Source organism: Emys orbicularis, chromosome 2, assembly GCF_028017835.1.
Source record: "Emys orbicularis isolate rEmyOrb1 chromosome 2, rEmyOrb1.hap1, whole genome shotgun sequence".
NCBI classification, from domain to species: domain Eukaryota; kingdom Metazoa; phylum Chordata; order Testudines; family Emydidae; genus Emys; species Emys orbicularis.
The window spans coordinates 35,782,776-35,799,202 of record NC_088684.1 but is presented as its reverse complement, the minus strand read 5'-3'; the positions used below and the strand labels follow the sequence as shown (position 1 = coordinate 35,799,202).

Below are 16,427 nucleotides of genomic sequence, written 5' to 3'. Positions count from 1 at the left end.
TGGGTACTACTAAGGAAAAAACCTTTCTACGACTGTGCACGTGGCACGGGCACACCTACTTGGACTCAACATGAGCAAGCACTCGAAGAACCACCCTAATTCTGACTTTTCCCAACCTCTGAGTGATTGACTTTTCAACCTTAATGTTCTTTGTATGGAATATATACACAACATCCACCACTGCACCTACCAGTTGTAACTTTTACTATTGTGAGATATTGGCATTCCTTTAAAACAATTCCTTTAAAAAAAATTGTTTAAATTGTTTGCAAAGTGATTCGTTTGTTTGTTGTCACCATCTCTTATGATGAAGAGTAGTCCAATATTTAAAAGTAATTGTGGTACAAAAATATTGAGGTGGCTGAAGAAAGTGATAAACCTCAAAACCCATAACATGGTTAGAAAGCAAAGTTTGTAAAAATTTAAATTGGATGGCCTGCTATTTTGGGATAATCAGAAACACCTTACCTGGTTTGGTGAACAAACAGGAAAATCTTCAACTGGTGGAATTAACCCTTGAGCAATTAACTGTCCATAAGATGGAGGAGCTTCTCTTCTTAACAACTCAGCCTCAACCCTTGACAACTGTGTTTCAAATGATCTTTCAAGAAGAATAAAAAGTTATATAGTACATAAACAGATAGCACGTGTTCATAGACAGGGGTTAGACCAGGGATGGGCAAACTTTTTGGCCCGAGGGCCGCATCTGGATAGGGAAATTGCATACAGGGCCATGAATGTAGGGCTGGGGCAGGGGGTTGGGGTGCAGGAGGGAATGCGGCGTGTGGGAGGGGCTCAGGGCAGGGAGTTGGGGTGCATGACGGGTGCGGCAGGGGGCTCAGGGCAAGGGGTTGGGGTGCAGGAGGCGTTCGGGGTGCAGGCTCCAGCCCAGCGCCACTGGGGTGGCAGCGGAGCGCAGCAGGGCTAAGATGGGCTCCCTGCCTGCCCTGGCCCCGGGGGGGGGGGGGGGGGGGAGAAGACTCCGCATGGTGCCCTCCCCTGCAGGTACCACCCCCAAAGCTCCCATTGACCGTGGTTCTCCGTTCCCGGCCAATGGGAGCTGCGGGGGGCAATGCCTGGAGGCGAGAGCAGCGCACGGAGCCCTCTGCCCCCCTTCCCCCAGGGGCCACAAGGACGTGGTGCTGGCCGCTTCCAGAAGCATAACAGGGACTGCGCCGCCACGGGGGTGGCAATCCCGCGGGCCAGATCCAAAGCCCCGAGGGGCCGGATCCGGCCCGTGGGCCATAGTTTGCCCACCCCTGGGTTAGACCATATCAAGATTCATATTACACTGGTCTACAATTTTTAATAAGTCGTCCGCTTCAGAGATAAAATGTGCTATTTATTATGTATTTTGATGTGCTGAATTCAAATATGACAATTAAAACAACTGATTGGCTACTGTTTCTAAGATATTTAAGTTTTTACATTTTATGTCTATGTATATTGTGTAGATAGTAGAGTTTTAATCATAAATTGTAAACCTTTTCATGTGTTTATGGTTGCTTTACATGATAATATTTCACCTGTCTTGTTTATGTAACACTTTAAAAATCAGCAAAAAGGTTATATAAATAAAATGTATTATGAAACAAAAGGCAAAAAATTATTCTGTACATAGTTTAGTCCTATTCAGTGTCTACTCGGCGCTTCTTGGCTTGTCTCTTGTATTCATTCAATGGAGCATCTCTTGTCACTGTCCAGCAATAGTCTGCAAGCATTGATGAGCTCCATTTGCCCTGATAGCGTTTCTCCATTGTTGCAATGTCCTGGTGAAATCGCTCGCCGTGCTCGTCGCTCACTGCTCCGCAGTTCGGTGGAAAAAAATCTAGATGAGAGTGCAAAAAATGTATCTTTAGTGACATGTTGCAACCAAGGCTTTTGTATGCCTTGAGGAGGTTTTCCACCAACAACCTGTAGTTGTCTGCCTTGTTGTTTCCGAGAAAATTTATTGCCACTAACTGGAAGGCTTTCCATGCCGTCTTTTCCTTGCCACGCAGTGCATGGTCAAATGCATCATCTCGAAGAAGTTCACGAATCTTAGGACCAACAAAAAGACACCTTCCTTTATCTTAGCTTCACTTAACCTTGGAAATTTTCCACGGAGGTACTTGAAAGCTGCTTGTGTTTTGTCAATGGCCTTGACAAAGTTCTTCGTCAGACCCAGCTTGATGTGTAAGGGTGGTAACAAAATCTTCCTTGATTCAACAAGTGGTGGATGCTGAACACTTTTCCTCCCAGGCTCCAATGACTGTCGGAGTGGCCAATCTTTCTTGATGTAGTGGGAATCTCTTGCACGACTATCCCATTCGCAGGGAAAACAGCAGTACTTTGTGTATCCAGTCTGCAGACCAAGCAAGAGAGCAACAACCTTCAAATCGCCACAAAGCTGCCACTGATGTTGGTCATAGTTTATGCACCTCAAAAGTTGTTTCATGTTTTCATAGGTTTCCTTCATATGGACTGCATGACCAACTGGAATTGATGGCAAAACATTGCCATTATGCAGTAAAACAGCTTTAAGACTCGTCTTCGATGAATCAATGAACAGTCTCCACTCATCTGGATCGTGAACGATGTTGAGAGCTGCCATCACACCATCGATGTTGTTGCAGGCTACAAGATCACCTTCCATGAAGAAGAATGGGACAAGATCCTTTTGACGGTCACGGTACATGGAAACCTTAACATCACCTGCCAGGAGATTCCACTGCTGTAGTCTGGAGCCCAACAGCTCTGCCTTACTCTTGGGTAGTTTCAAATCCCTGACAAGGTCATTCAGTTCACCTTGTGTTATGAGGTGTGGTTCAGAGGAGGAGGATGGGAGAAAATGTGGGTCCTGTGACATTGATGGTTCAGGACCAGAAGTTTCATCCTCTTCCTCTTCCTCGTCTGACTCAAGTGAGAATGATTCTGGTGCATCAGAAACCGGCAGTCCTTCTCCGTGGGGTATTGGGCGTATAGCTGATGGAATGTTTGGATAATGCACAGTCCACTTTTTCTTCTTTGACACACCTTTCCCAACTGGAGGCACCATGCAGAAGTAACAATTGCTGGTATGATCTGTTGTCTCTCTCCAAATCATTGGCACTGCAAAAGCCATAGATTTCCTTTTCCTGTTCAACCACTGGCGAAGATTTGTTGCAGCGTATGTGTGGGGCCCACACCTCTTGTCCTGATCTCCAATTTTGCAGCCAAAATAAAGGTGATAGGCTTTCTTAACCATAGTGGTTATACTGCGCTTTTGTGATGCAAAAGTCACTTCACCACAAACATAGCAGAAGTTATCTGCACTGTTCACACAAGTACGAGGCATCTCTGCTCACTTTGGCTAAACAGAAATGTGTCCCTTTGCAAAATCAAACACTGACAAGTAAGAGAGCATGACACTGTATGATTTCTAGAGCTGATATAGGGCAATTTGTTCAGCAGAGTGATGTAAGCTTCGTTATGATTGCATCATCCATGACTTCTAGGAATAACATGATGCAATTCATATCACGTATGACGCAATACCAGCTTCAGATTGCATCATTCATTGTTTTGCCTAAAAAGCAAGTACTGTCCAAACCCAGTCATAGATTTATTTATAGATCCAGTCAAAGATGTATTTTAGTCATTTCTGGTTTAAATTGAGATCCCTTCCCTTTATAACTCACTTATCCTCCGCCATTCCCAAGTCAAGGGTCGTATATACTGACCCAATAGCATATCTTGAAAACTAGAGCCAATCAACAATTTTAAGCATCATTTTCATTCTCAGTGACCCAGAATTAGTAAAGTTTGACTACATTTATTTCAGAAGCATTTTGGCTGTAGAGCAGTGTTATTTATGGTAATAGAATTTTAAATTCAGTTTGATTACATGATTACACAATTCCAGTGCTACTCTTAGTATAGGACTGGTGACAAAAGCAGCATTCTAATTCATATTAAAATAAAGACAATTAAACACACTAGTCAGTGAGAGGTAGACACATTAAGAAAAAGAAGAGTGAGAAACCCTGGCACATGACAGTCCAAAACAGAACAAGCAGAACATACAGAAATGCTGCCAGTAAATCATGGCAACAATATTTAATTTTAATTTACTTCCGAATGAGACCACAGGCTGAAAATTAGCACCTTTTCATTTTTTTTCCTGTTGGACAACTAAATTGGACGTTTTAGCTGCCCACAGGCAAGTGATCAAAATTATTCTTTCCCGTCATCCCCACCATCACTGCCAATAAGAATTTCAAAAATATAGAGAGGGAAGAATACTTTTAGAAGTTACACAATACTAATAAGACCATTCTTATTGATATACGCTTATGTTAAATTGTTTACTGTGTAAATTATATAATTACAATACTTTATCTTAGCTTTGGGAACACGTGCTACTTACCTTCGTTCAAACATCCTCAGTGAGTACAGCTTACAAGTACATCCCAGTGCAATGACAAGCAGCAATCCACAGATAAGGCTCCCAATGACAGCTGCTGTTATTACTCTAGTGGGTACAATGACCGGGCAATTCTCTTCATCACTACCATCACCACAGTCATCTTGAGAATCACATACCCAGCTCTCAAATACACAGCGATTATTTTTACAGTGAAAATTTCCAGGTTGGCAAAAGAAGCAATTCTTCTCATCTGAACCATTAGGGCAATGATTCTGATAGTTGCAGCGATCTGAACGAGGATAGCAAACACCATTTCGGGAGCAGGGAAACTCTTCTTTTTGGCACATGCTGCAATTGGTTTCATCCCTTCCATTTGGGCAATGCCAATAGCCGTCACAGCGCTGTTGCTCTGTGTAGCAACCCCAGTTCCCACCACATGGAATTTCCCATGGCAAACAGAAGCCATCTACTTGATATGTAGCATTAAATCCTCTTGCGGCATTTACTTTGTCAGCACAAAAATGCACTCTTATCTGCCCAGAAGAAGAAACAACTGTAAGGGGTGCATGAGAGTCAAATGCAGTTAACACACGCAAAAGCTTGCGTGGATTTTCCTCTAATCCATCATATATTTTGACATAGTCTCCATAACCAGCACCATCAAGTTTAAAGTCAGTGAAGCGCAAAATTACTTTGCGATGATCACCAGTGTCTATTAGCCAGGTGCAGTTGCTTCCAGGAGGATAAAAGTCTGGGTAATTGGGAGAATTGAAAGTACCATAAAAATATTTTAACCATTGCCCGCATGTTGGCACATCACAGTCTACTTCATCTCCTAAATCAAGACAATCAATGTTTCCATCACATTTTAAAGATTCTGGAAGGCAGGTGTAAACTTTGGTGAAGCGAGAAAGACATTGAAACTGGTTGTAAGCACAAGGTTGAAAGGAAGAAGCTGTTGGAGGATTAGCTATGGCACAGATTTCTTCATCAGAGTTGTCTCCACATTCATCCATGTTATTACATTTCCAAGTTTCTGGAATGCATTTTCCATTAGCACAATGAAACTGGTTACAATCACATCTTGGTTCATCAGATTTTCCTGAAAACACACATTTAACGATTTGTAAATATAGGTAACTTCTATTAGACTCCAGTACTTTCTGGTCCTCATTGCATATTAATTATAAATATCGTATGGTTACAGAGTACCTTATATCTATTTAGGTCTCCGTAAATCATTGCAACCCCAAATACATCCAAATATAATACAGTATTTTAAACAGCAAATTCTGCCAATATGACAGCTTGAACTGGATTCTCAGCTTCTGTAAATCAACATAGCTCCACTGAAGTCAACAGAGCCATGACAATTTACAACAATAGAAAATCTGCCCCCCCTTGTCTGCACAAAGATACCCAAAATGATTAGATAACAAGGGTTAGATAAAAATCAATTCCCCCTCCCACCCAAACCACAAGATTGTCATGCCCCAGTAACTCTTAGGAAACAGGCTCTTTTTCACTAGAGCAGCAGGCTCCACTCCCCTTCACAGCATGTTGCATGCTTCCCAGCTCCTTCTCTGCAACCAGGAATCCACAGGAAGGAGGAGGAGCTAGGAGCCATTATACCTCTCATCAACCCCCCGCACAGTACCAAGAGGAAGACCACTCTCTTTGGCTGCTCCTACTTTTCTCCTGCCTACCCTCAAACAGATAGGAGAGCAGAGCCCAGCAGCAGGCAGGCAGAACAGAAAACAAAAATATATAGCCAGGAAGCTGGAGATAGCAGGGGGTGGGCCTGATACCTGACAGGTATGCCTAGATCTTGATAGCCTTGGGAGATACTAAAACCAGCATCAAGGTATTTAGTACTGTATTCAGTATTAAGCCCTATCCTGAGAGCCACACACTGTATTGGCCACTACTGTCTTCCAGAGCCATCTTGTAGTTGCAATAGCACTTCTCATCAAGGATTAATTTATTAAGACTCCACCTATACTCCGCTGTAAAGCATGGTTTGAGAATACTTATAATCTGGTTCTGCAATCAGGTTGGGACAAAAACATTAGAACCATGTTTAAATAAATGTGAACAGGTTTTAAAAAAAAAGTTTTTGCCAAACCATGTTATATGCTACGTTAGTTGGATCTGAAAGAACTCAAATGTGAAATCACGGAACTATTAATATGGTTTGTAACCTGTCCTTTAAATCAGCTTCTGTACCCAATGACTGGAAGATAGCTAATGTAACACCAATATTTAAAAAGGGCTCTAGAGGTGATTCCGGCAATTACAGACCGATAAGTCTAACGTCAGTACCGGGCAAATTAGTTGAAACGATAGTAAAGAATAAAATTGTCAGACACATGGAAGAATATAAATTGTTGGGCAAAAGTCAACTTGGTTTCTGTAAAAGGAAATCATGTCTTACTAATCCATTAGAGTTCTTTGAAAGGGTCAACAAACATGTGGACAATGGGGGATCCAGTGGACTAGTGTACTTAGGCCTGGTCTACACTAGGCGTTTATGTCGAATTTAGCACCGTTACATCGAATTAACCCTGCACCCGTCCACACCACGAGGCTATTTAGTTCGACATAGAGGTCTCTTAAATTCGACTTCTGTACTCCTCCCCAACGAGGGGAGTAGCGCTAAATTCGACATGGCCATATCGAATTAGGCTTGGTGTGGATGGAAATCGACGCTAATAGCTCCGGGAGCTATCCCACAGTGCACCACTCTGTTGACGCTCTGGACAGCAGTCCGAGCTCGGATGCTCTGACCAGCCACACAGGAAAAGCCCCGGGAAAATTTGAATTCCTTTTCCTGTCTGGGCAGTTTGAATCTCATTTCCTGTTTGGACAGCGTGGCGAGCTCAGCAGCACTGGCAACGATGCAGAGCTCTCCAGCAGAGATGGCCGTGCAATCCCAGAATAGAAAGAGGGCCCCAGCATGGACTGATCGGGAAGTCTTGGATCTGATCGCTGTGTGGGGCGATGAGTCCGTGCTTTCCGAGCTGCGCTCCAAAAGACGGAACGCAAAGATCTATGAGAAGATCTCTAAAGCCATGGCAGAGAGAGGATACAGCCGGGATGCAACGCAGTGCCGCGTGAAAATCAAGGAGCTGAGACAAGGCTACCAGAAGACCAAAGAGGCAAACGGACGCTCCGGATCCCAGCCCCACACATCCCGTTTCTACGAGGCACTGCATTCCATCCTTGGTGCGGCCGCCACCACTACCCCACCACTGACCGTGGACTCTGAGGATGGGATATTGTCCACGGCCGGTTCCTCGGACATGTTAGCGGACGGGGAAGATGAGGAAGGAGATGAGGAGGACGAGGCAGTCGACAGCGCTTACCAAGCTGATTTCCCCGACAGCCAGGAGCTCTTCATCACCCTTACAGAGATCCCCTACCAACCCTCCCCAGCATGTAACCCGGACACAGATTCAGGGGAAGGATCAAGCGGTAAGTGCTTTAAACATCTAAACATTTATTTTTTACAAAACTGGAATATTAAGAATAAGAACAATGTGTGCTTCATGATTTCTTTACCCTGGGCGCTTAAGTAATCAGTTCCAACTATTTAAAAAAAATCAAACAGTGTCCGGTTGTGCATGATTCTGCTGCCCAAGCTGCTCCACTCTTTAGTCCCTGCCACTGCAGCTATATGAAAATCCGGTCTATATGTCCGGGGATAGAGCAATAATCCTCCACTGACATCTCAACGAAGCTCTCCTGCAGGTAATGGGAAAGCCTGTTCATCAGGTTCCTGGGGAGAGCGGCCTTATTGGGTCCTCCGAAGTAGGAGACGTTCCCGCGCCAGGAGACAAGCAAGTACTCCGGTATCATTGCCTTGCACAGCATGGCGGCATAGGGCCCTGGTCTTTGCAGGCTTTCTCGAAGCATCCTTTCCTTCTCGGTGTCCGAGATCCTCATGATAGTTATGTCGCTCATGATGACCTGCTTTGAATTAGGTAGGGGACTGTTAGTATTGGGACTGCTTGCAAGTTCCTTTACATGAACTGTAACCGCTGGTTTGCAGCCACGCGGTGGATGCGGGAGAGGGGCAGCATACAGGGATCTTTCCCTGGGACATCCGCGAGGGGGTGGGACAGGGCCAGAGTTCATGCTTGGCCGATTGCTGGCAGCAGAGACTGGCATTGCTTTCAATGTGAAAGGAGGCCAGTGGTACTAAAGTTTTAAGCAGCCACAAGTCTACGGCTTACCATCTTTGCCTGCTACAGAGATTACGGTGTCCTGCCACGCTTCCCAGATCTGCAGTGCAAAACCCCAGGCACTGAAGGCGAGGTCCGAAAATTCGACCTTGTCCTGAGTGCGCATGTGATAGGTGCGGTGCATGGTCTTGTTCACAGAGAAAGACTATGTTCTTTGTTCACAACTACATTTATCTTTCGGAGGAATTCACTACCTTTTTCTCATTCCCACAGCCACATCTGTGACTGTCTCCCAACCCAGCCTGGCATCACACTCCCAGAGGCTAGCGCACATTAGGCGGAGGAAGAAGAAGACGCGAGAGGACATGTTCTCAGAACTAATGGACTGCTCCCGAGCCCAGGCAGCACAGCAGAACCATTGGAGGGAGAATTTGTCCCAAATGCACCGGACACACATGGAACGTGAGGAGAGGTGGCGGCAGGAAGACCAGCAGGCGACTCAAACGCTGCTTGGACTTCTGAGGGAGCAAACGGACACGCTCCGGCGCCTTGTTGATGTTCTGCAGGAACGGAGGCAGGAGGACAGAGCCCCACTACAGTCTATCAGTAACCGCACTCCCCCGCCACCAAGTCCCATACCCCCCTCGCCCAAAGTCCAAAGAAGGAGGGGCGGCAGAGTCCGTGAAAACTCTCACTCCACCCCTGCAGACTGCTCAAGCACCAGAAGGCTGTCATTCCACAAAATGTGAAAAGTCCTTTCCTGCCCGCCTCACCCAAGCCCCCGTCCCAGTTTCACCCCCCAGTTTCATGTGTGGTTGTTAATAAAAAATACGTTTCTGTTCATTACTGTTTCAGTCATGTTCTTTTGAGGGAGAGTCTGTCTGAAGGGGGGGAAGGGGCTTGGTAATTGGACAGGACAGTCACCTTTAGCAGGGTACAGAGGCGGGGGCAGGTCCAGCAGCAGGGCACATACACAGTGCAGTGACTAGTTACCCTGGTCAGTCTGGGAGGTGGTTTTCATGTTCTGTGACCTTGTTGCGGGGGAGGGCAGTTACAAATCTTATGCAGCGGTCCTTGTCCTGGATCACAGAGCCACGCAGCAGGGGATCTGTAACCCTCCTCCCCCTGCCATAAACTCACATAGCCCCCACATACACAAAGTACCGCTCAGGAGGGCTGGCAGGCGCCGTTGAAACAACCAGTCTGCCACTGCGAATCCTGTCATTCCTGGAGTTTAGAAGGATCATTTGCATCAGTACACTACACCCGCTCCCCACCACAGTCTGCGTCCCAGGTTTCAAACATTCCCGCGAAAACAGTACTAAAGACAACGGTGTTCATTAACAAAATAAAACTGATTTTATTTTTTTGGAAGGGGGTGGAGGGGATCTGTAACTAGAGAGGATAGTCAACATTAACTGGGTAAAGAAACGGTTGCAGGTTCAGCTTCTCTGTACAGAAACTTAAAAGTCACTGGTTACCCTGCTCACTGTGGAACCTAGCTTTCAAAGCCTCCCGGATGCACAGCGCGTCCCGCTGGGCTCTTCTAATCGCCCGGCTGTCTGGCTGGGCGTAATCAGATGCCAGGCTATTTGCCTCAACCTCCCACCCCGCCATAAAGGTCTCCCCCTTGCTCTCACACAGATTGTGGAGCACACAGCAAGCTGCTATAACAATGGGGATATTGGTTTCGCTGAGATCACAGCGAGTCAGTAAGCTTCTCCATCTCCCCTTGAGACGGCCAAAAGCATACTCCACCACCATTCTGCACTTGCTCAGCCGGTAGTTGAACAGTTCTTTTTCAGTGTCTAGGGCTCCAGTGTAGGGCTTCATGAGCCAGGGCATTAGCGAGTAGGCTGGGTCCCCAAGGATCACTGTAGGCATCTCCACATCCCCAAGAGTTATTTTGTGGTCCGGGAAGTAAATACCTTCCTGCAGCCGTCTAAACAGACCAGAGTTCCTGAAGACGCGAGCGTCATGAACCTTGCCCGGCCATCCGATGTTGATGTTTGTAAAACGTCCCCGATGGTCCACCAGTGCTTGCAGCACCATTGAAAAGTATCCCTTTCTGTTAATGTACTGGCTGGCCTGGTGGTCCGGTCCCAGGATAGGGATGTGAGTTCCATCTATAGCCCCACCGCAGTTTGGGAATCCCATCGCGGCGAAGCCATCTATGATGACCTCCACGTTTCCCAGGGTCACTACCTTTGAGAGCAGTACCTTAACGATTGCGTTGGCTACTTGCATCACAACAACCCCCACGGTAGATTTGCCCACGCCAAACTGGTTCGCGACAGACCGGTAGCTGTCCGGCGTTGCAAGCTTCCAGAGGGCTATGGCCACTCGCTTCTGGACAGTCAGGGCTGCTCGCATCTGGGTGTCATTGCGCTTCAGGGCAGGGGACAGCAACTCACAAAGTTCCATGAAAGTCCCCTTCCGCATGCGAAAGTTTCGCAGCCACAGGGATTCATCCCAGACCTGCAGCACTATGCGGTCCCACCAGTCCGTGCTTGTTTCCCGTGCCCAGAATCGCCGTTCCACAACATCCACATGACCCATTGTCACCGTGATGTCCTCGGCGCTGGGTCCCGTGCTTTGTGACAGGTCTGTGCCACTCTCAGACTTCAGGCCCTCACCGCGGTGCCGTAGCCTCCTCGCCTGGTTTATCTGCATCTGCCTCTGGGAAAGGTGGATGATAAGCTGCGAGGCGTTGACAACAGCCACAACTGCAGCGATGGTCGCAGCGGGATCCATGCTCGCAGGGCTGTGGCGTCCGCGCTGTCACTGACCAGAAAAGTGCGCGAACTGATTTCCCGCCGGCGCTTTCAGGGAGGGAGCGAGGGCGGTAGTGACGGACGGATGACGACAATTACCCAAAAGCACCCTCTACCCTTTTTTTTTTTACCCAGAAGGCATTGGCGGCTCGACCCAGAATTCCAATGGGCAGCGGGGACTGTGGGATAGCTGCCCACAGTGCACCGCTTCCAATGTCGACACTTTCCCCGTTAGTGTGGACTCACAAAGTCGAATTACTGTCCTTAGTGTGGACACACACGTTCGACTTTTCAATATCGATTCCACAAATTCGATTTAAGAGAAATCGAACTACCCTCGTAGTGTAGACATATCCTTAGATTTCCAGAAAGCCTTTGACAAGGTCCCTCACCAAAAGCTCTAATGTAAATTAAGTTGTCATGGGATAAGAGGGAAGATCCTTTCATGGACTGAGAACTGGTTAAAAGACAAGGAACAAAGGGTAGGAATAAATGGTAAATTTTCAGAATGTAGAGGGGTAACTAGTGGTGTTCCTCAAAGGTCAGTCCTAGGACCAATCCTATTCAACTTATTCATAAATGATCTGGAGAAAGGGGTAAACAGTGAGGTGGCAAAGTTTGCAGATGATACTAAACTGCTAAAGATAGTTAAGACCAAAGCAGACTGTGAAGAACTTCAAAAAGATCTCACAAAACTAAGTGATTGGGCAACAAAATGGCAAATGAAATTTAATGTGGATAAATGTAAAGTAATGCACATTGGTAAAAATAACCCCAACTATACATACAATATGATGGGGGCTAATTTAGCTACAACTAATCAGGAAAGAGATCTTGGAGTCATCGTGAACAGTTCTCTGAAGATGTCCACGCAGTGTGCAGCGGCAGTCAAAAAAGCAAATAGGATGTTAGGAATCATTAAAAAAGGGATTGACAATAAAACGGAGAATATCTTATTGCCCTTATATAAATCTATGGTACGCCCACATCCTGAATACTGCGTACAGATGTGGTCTCCTCATCTCAAAAAAGATATGCTGGCATTAGAAAATGTTCAGAGAAGGGCAACTAAAATGATTAGGGGTTTGGAACAGGTCCCATATGAGGAGAGATTAAAGAGGCTAGGACTTTTCAGCTTGGAAAAGAGGAGACTAAGGGGGGATATGATAGAGGTATATAAAATCATGAGTGGTATGGAGAAAGTGAATAAGGAAAAGTTATTTACTTGTACCTATAATAGAAGAACTAGGGGCCACCAAATGAAATTAATGGGCAGCAGGTTTAAAACAAATAAAAGGAATTTCTTCTTCACACAACCTGTGGAACTCCTTGCCTGAGGATGTTGTGAAGGCTAGGACTATAACAGGGTTTAAAAGAGAACTAGATAAATTCATGGAGGTTAAGTCCATTAATGGCTATTAGCCAGGATGGGAAAGGAATGGTGTTCCTAGCCTCTGTTTGACAGAGGGTGGAGATGGATGGCAGGAGAGAGATCACTTGATCATTACCTGTTAGGTTCACTCCCTCTGGGGTACCTGGCATTGGTCACTGTTGGTAGACAGGATACTGGGCTGGATGGACCTTTGGTCTGACCCAGCATGGCCGTTCTTATGACCCGTATTTATAAAGCTCCCAGGTACTGTTTAAAAGTTGTATGACGGATGGACTTTGTAGAGCACATCCTCAGGAACTTAGCTTGATGAACAGAGCTTTAAACAGTATTAGTAGACACAAGGTATTTAAAAGAAAGCAATAAAGCGGCTGTATTCTCCAATGGTTAGGGCACAGGACTATGACTCAGGAGATGTAGGTTGTATTTCCAGCTCCACTAATGACCTGCTGAGTGACCGTGGGCCAAGTCACTTCTCTGTTCCTCAACTTCAACCTAAACATCTAATACTATCCTGCAAAAGATCAATTAAATATTAAGTTTATCATCTAAGCAATTAAAAAGGAAAGGAACTGAGTTAAAGGATGACACAGCACCTCTGGCATTTTAAAATCTAAAGGCTTTTTAAAAAAAATACACAGAAAAATAAAAAGCAAACAAGTGATAAGCACTCTTTGGCAGTGCTCACTGGGTTTAACTGACAAACAGATAGACATGTAGCAAGAGCAGGGCACAGAAGGGATAAGAAATCAGTGAGTGATTGCACTTTAGAAAATGCTGATCTTGTTAGGGCAGCAACTAAAGGAAAACCAGATTTGTTATTAGTGACATTGCCTTGTTTCACTGATAAAATACCGTTTATTAGCACGTCAAAATATTTAACTAAATGAACAGATTGGCTTGTCTTTTTTTTTTTTTTTAAAAGCCTTTTCACTGACAATAAATATAAACTCAACTGCAAATTAGCAGCTTGCTGTCTCTATACACCCCCAAGCATTATGGCACACCTACAGTTTGGAGTTACCAAGGTGTGTTTGTTTGAGAATTTGAGATAAATTCCCAAAGAACCTAATGAAGGCCATGTGACTAAAGATTTGGATTAACACAATATCATCATTTTAGGAAAGTTGCTCTTTACAGAATTACTAAAAATACTGTAGGCATTTGTGTTAAAAAAATATATATAGGCCCTGGTCCTGCAATTGGATCCATGTGGATGAACTGTTGGGCCTGCACTGATCATATTGCAAGATTGCAAACATCGTTTTCTTTAGTAATAAGTAAAGAAATTTTTTAGAAATCCTCAGTATTCTGATTACATAAATGGAAAAGGGTTGGTTGATCAACGAGACAGAAGACAGTTTCTGAGGGTTACTGGTGTTGAAAGAGGCAAGAATTAAAAGCAACACCATAATAATGAAGGCAAAAGTGATTTACATCTAAGCTCTTACTTTCACATGCTTTTAAACTTTCTGGAAAAAGTTACCCATTTGGATGAAAAAGTTTCTTGCTATTCCTTAAAAGAACAACAATAATTCTAATTACCTACCTGTTCCACAAAGCATTATGGCTAAGGACTGTTATACTTGTGTCTTTAAATCAAGCTCCTCGGGACACAGACCTTGTTATTGGTTTGGCATGTTAACCTAACACAGGGGTAGGGAACCTATGGCACGTGTGCCGAAGGCGGCACGCGAGCTGATTTTCAGTGGCACTTACACTGCCCGGGTCCTGGCCACTGGTCCGGGGGGCTCCACATTTTAATTTAATTTTAAATGAAGCTTCTTAAACGTTTTAAAAACCTTATTTACTTTACATACAACAATAGTTTAGTTATATATTATAGACTGATAGAAAGAGACCTTCTAAAAATGTTAAAATGTATTACTGGCACGCGAAACCTTAAATCAGAGTGAATGAATGAAGACTCGGCACACCACTTCTGAAAAGTTGGCGACCCCAGACCTAACATACAGCACCACATTCACCATTGGATAACTTTAAATACAAGAGCATTTAACCCTTTTAAAAAATTTTTGTATTAACATAGCACCTAGAGATAGACCAGGACCCACTGTCCTAGGTGCTGTATAAACAGAACAAAAAGACAGTCCCAGCCCCAAAGAGCTTACAATCTAAATATAGGATAAGAGACAACAGATGGATACAAACAAGGGAGTACAAGGAAACAATGAGACAATATTAGGCAGCATGACAGACAGTGGCATCAGTGCATCCACAGCCAAACAGTTTTTTGTAGGCATAGAATCATAGAAACGTAGAGCTAGAAGGAACCCTAAGAGGTCATCTAGTGTCCATTCCTTTGCACTGAGACAGGATTAAATAAACCAAGACCATCCCCAACAGGTGTCTGTCTAACCTATTCTTAAAAACCTTCAGTGAATGGATTTCCACAATCTCACCTAGGTTACCTGTTCCTAGGGAAGTAGTGGAATCACAGCAAAGAAGAGTTTTAAGGAGGGATCTGAAGGACGATAAGGTAGATTTGTGGATGTTTAGCAGAAGCATTTCCCAAATGTGAAGGGCAGCATGGGAGAATGAATGAAGACGCTTGTTTGGAAATTTAACAAGTGGGCAACAGAAGCTTGTATCATGGGCCAACCATAGGCCAGAGACAACATCTCGATATGATGAGAGAAGATAGGTAGGGTGGGAGTTAGGCAGTGAAGGGTGTTGACAGTGAAGACAAGCAGCTTATATTTGATAATTTTTAGTTATTGAGGCTGCCAGCCAAGTAAAATGCTCACTGGCGATTCATGTTTTATACTATTGTGTGTTTTAATGCTACTGGAAGCTGTAATGAAAATGGATGTTTGAGTGAGCTTAGAAAGGGTTTGGGTGGTGCAGAGTCAAGTATAACAGCCAGAGCTAGAGCAGACAAACCAGAATGAGTGAACAGAAGGACAGCAGAGTTCCCAGGGGATTCAAAGAGTCTAGTAAGCCATACATGGATTTACTAGGAACAAATCATGCCAAACCAGCTTGATTTCCTTCTTTGACAAGGTAACTAGTTTGGTGGATAGGGGAAATGTGATGGACATAATATACCTGGATTTTAGCAAAGCTTATGAAAATGTCGTGTGGGACTGTCAGAAGTTGGAGATATGCAGGCTTGGTAGAACTACCATTAAGCGGATACATAATTGGTTAAACAATCGCAAACAAAGAGTACCTATTAATGAAATGATGTCAGATTGGAGGGAGGTCTGAAGTGCGGTTTCACAGGGATATGTTCTGGGTCCGGTGTTACTTAACATCTTTATTAATTACCTGGAGGTAGGAATAGAGAACATACTGATCATATTTGCAAACGAGACAAAGCTGGGGGAGGAGGATGCCAACACTTTGGAGAATAGAGATAAAATTCAAAGGGATCTTGACAAAATGGAGAGCTGGGCTATAGACAACAAAATTAAATTCAAAGACATATAAGGCGCTACACTCAGGGAAGAAAAACCAAATGCACAAATACAGAATGGGGGAAAACTGGCTTGGCAGCAGTACTGCTGAGAAGGATCTGGGAGGTGTGATGGATCACAACCTCAACACGAGTCAACAATGCAATGCTGTTGCAAAAAACGAAATGCAATTTGGGTTTCATTAACAACGGCATAGCATGCAAGTCATGGGAGATGATAATACTGCTGTATTTGGCACTGGTTAGACCTCAG

General features: G+C 44.6%; 1 protein-coding gene across 1 annotated transcript in view; it reads right to left on the bottom strand.

Moving 5' to 3' along the window:
- Nucleotides 1-16,427, bottom strand: part of LRP12 (LDL receptor related protein 12) — a 110,063-nt gene that overhangs the window by 17,091 nt on the left and 76,545 nt on the right. Inside the window, exons 5-6 of the mRNA XM_065398825.1 lie at nucleotides 4,388-5,489; nucleotides 469-601 (exon numbers count right to left, since the gene is read on the bottom strand). Of these exons, the coding sequence (XP_065254897.1) occupies nucleotides 469-601; nucleotides 4,388-5,489 (1,235 nt within the window). The remainder of the gene's footprint in view (nucleotides 1-468; nucleotides 602-4,387; nucleotides 5,490-16,427) is intronic.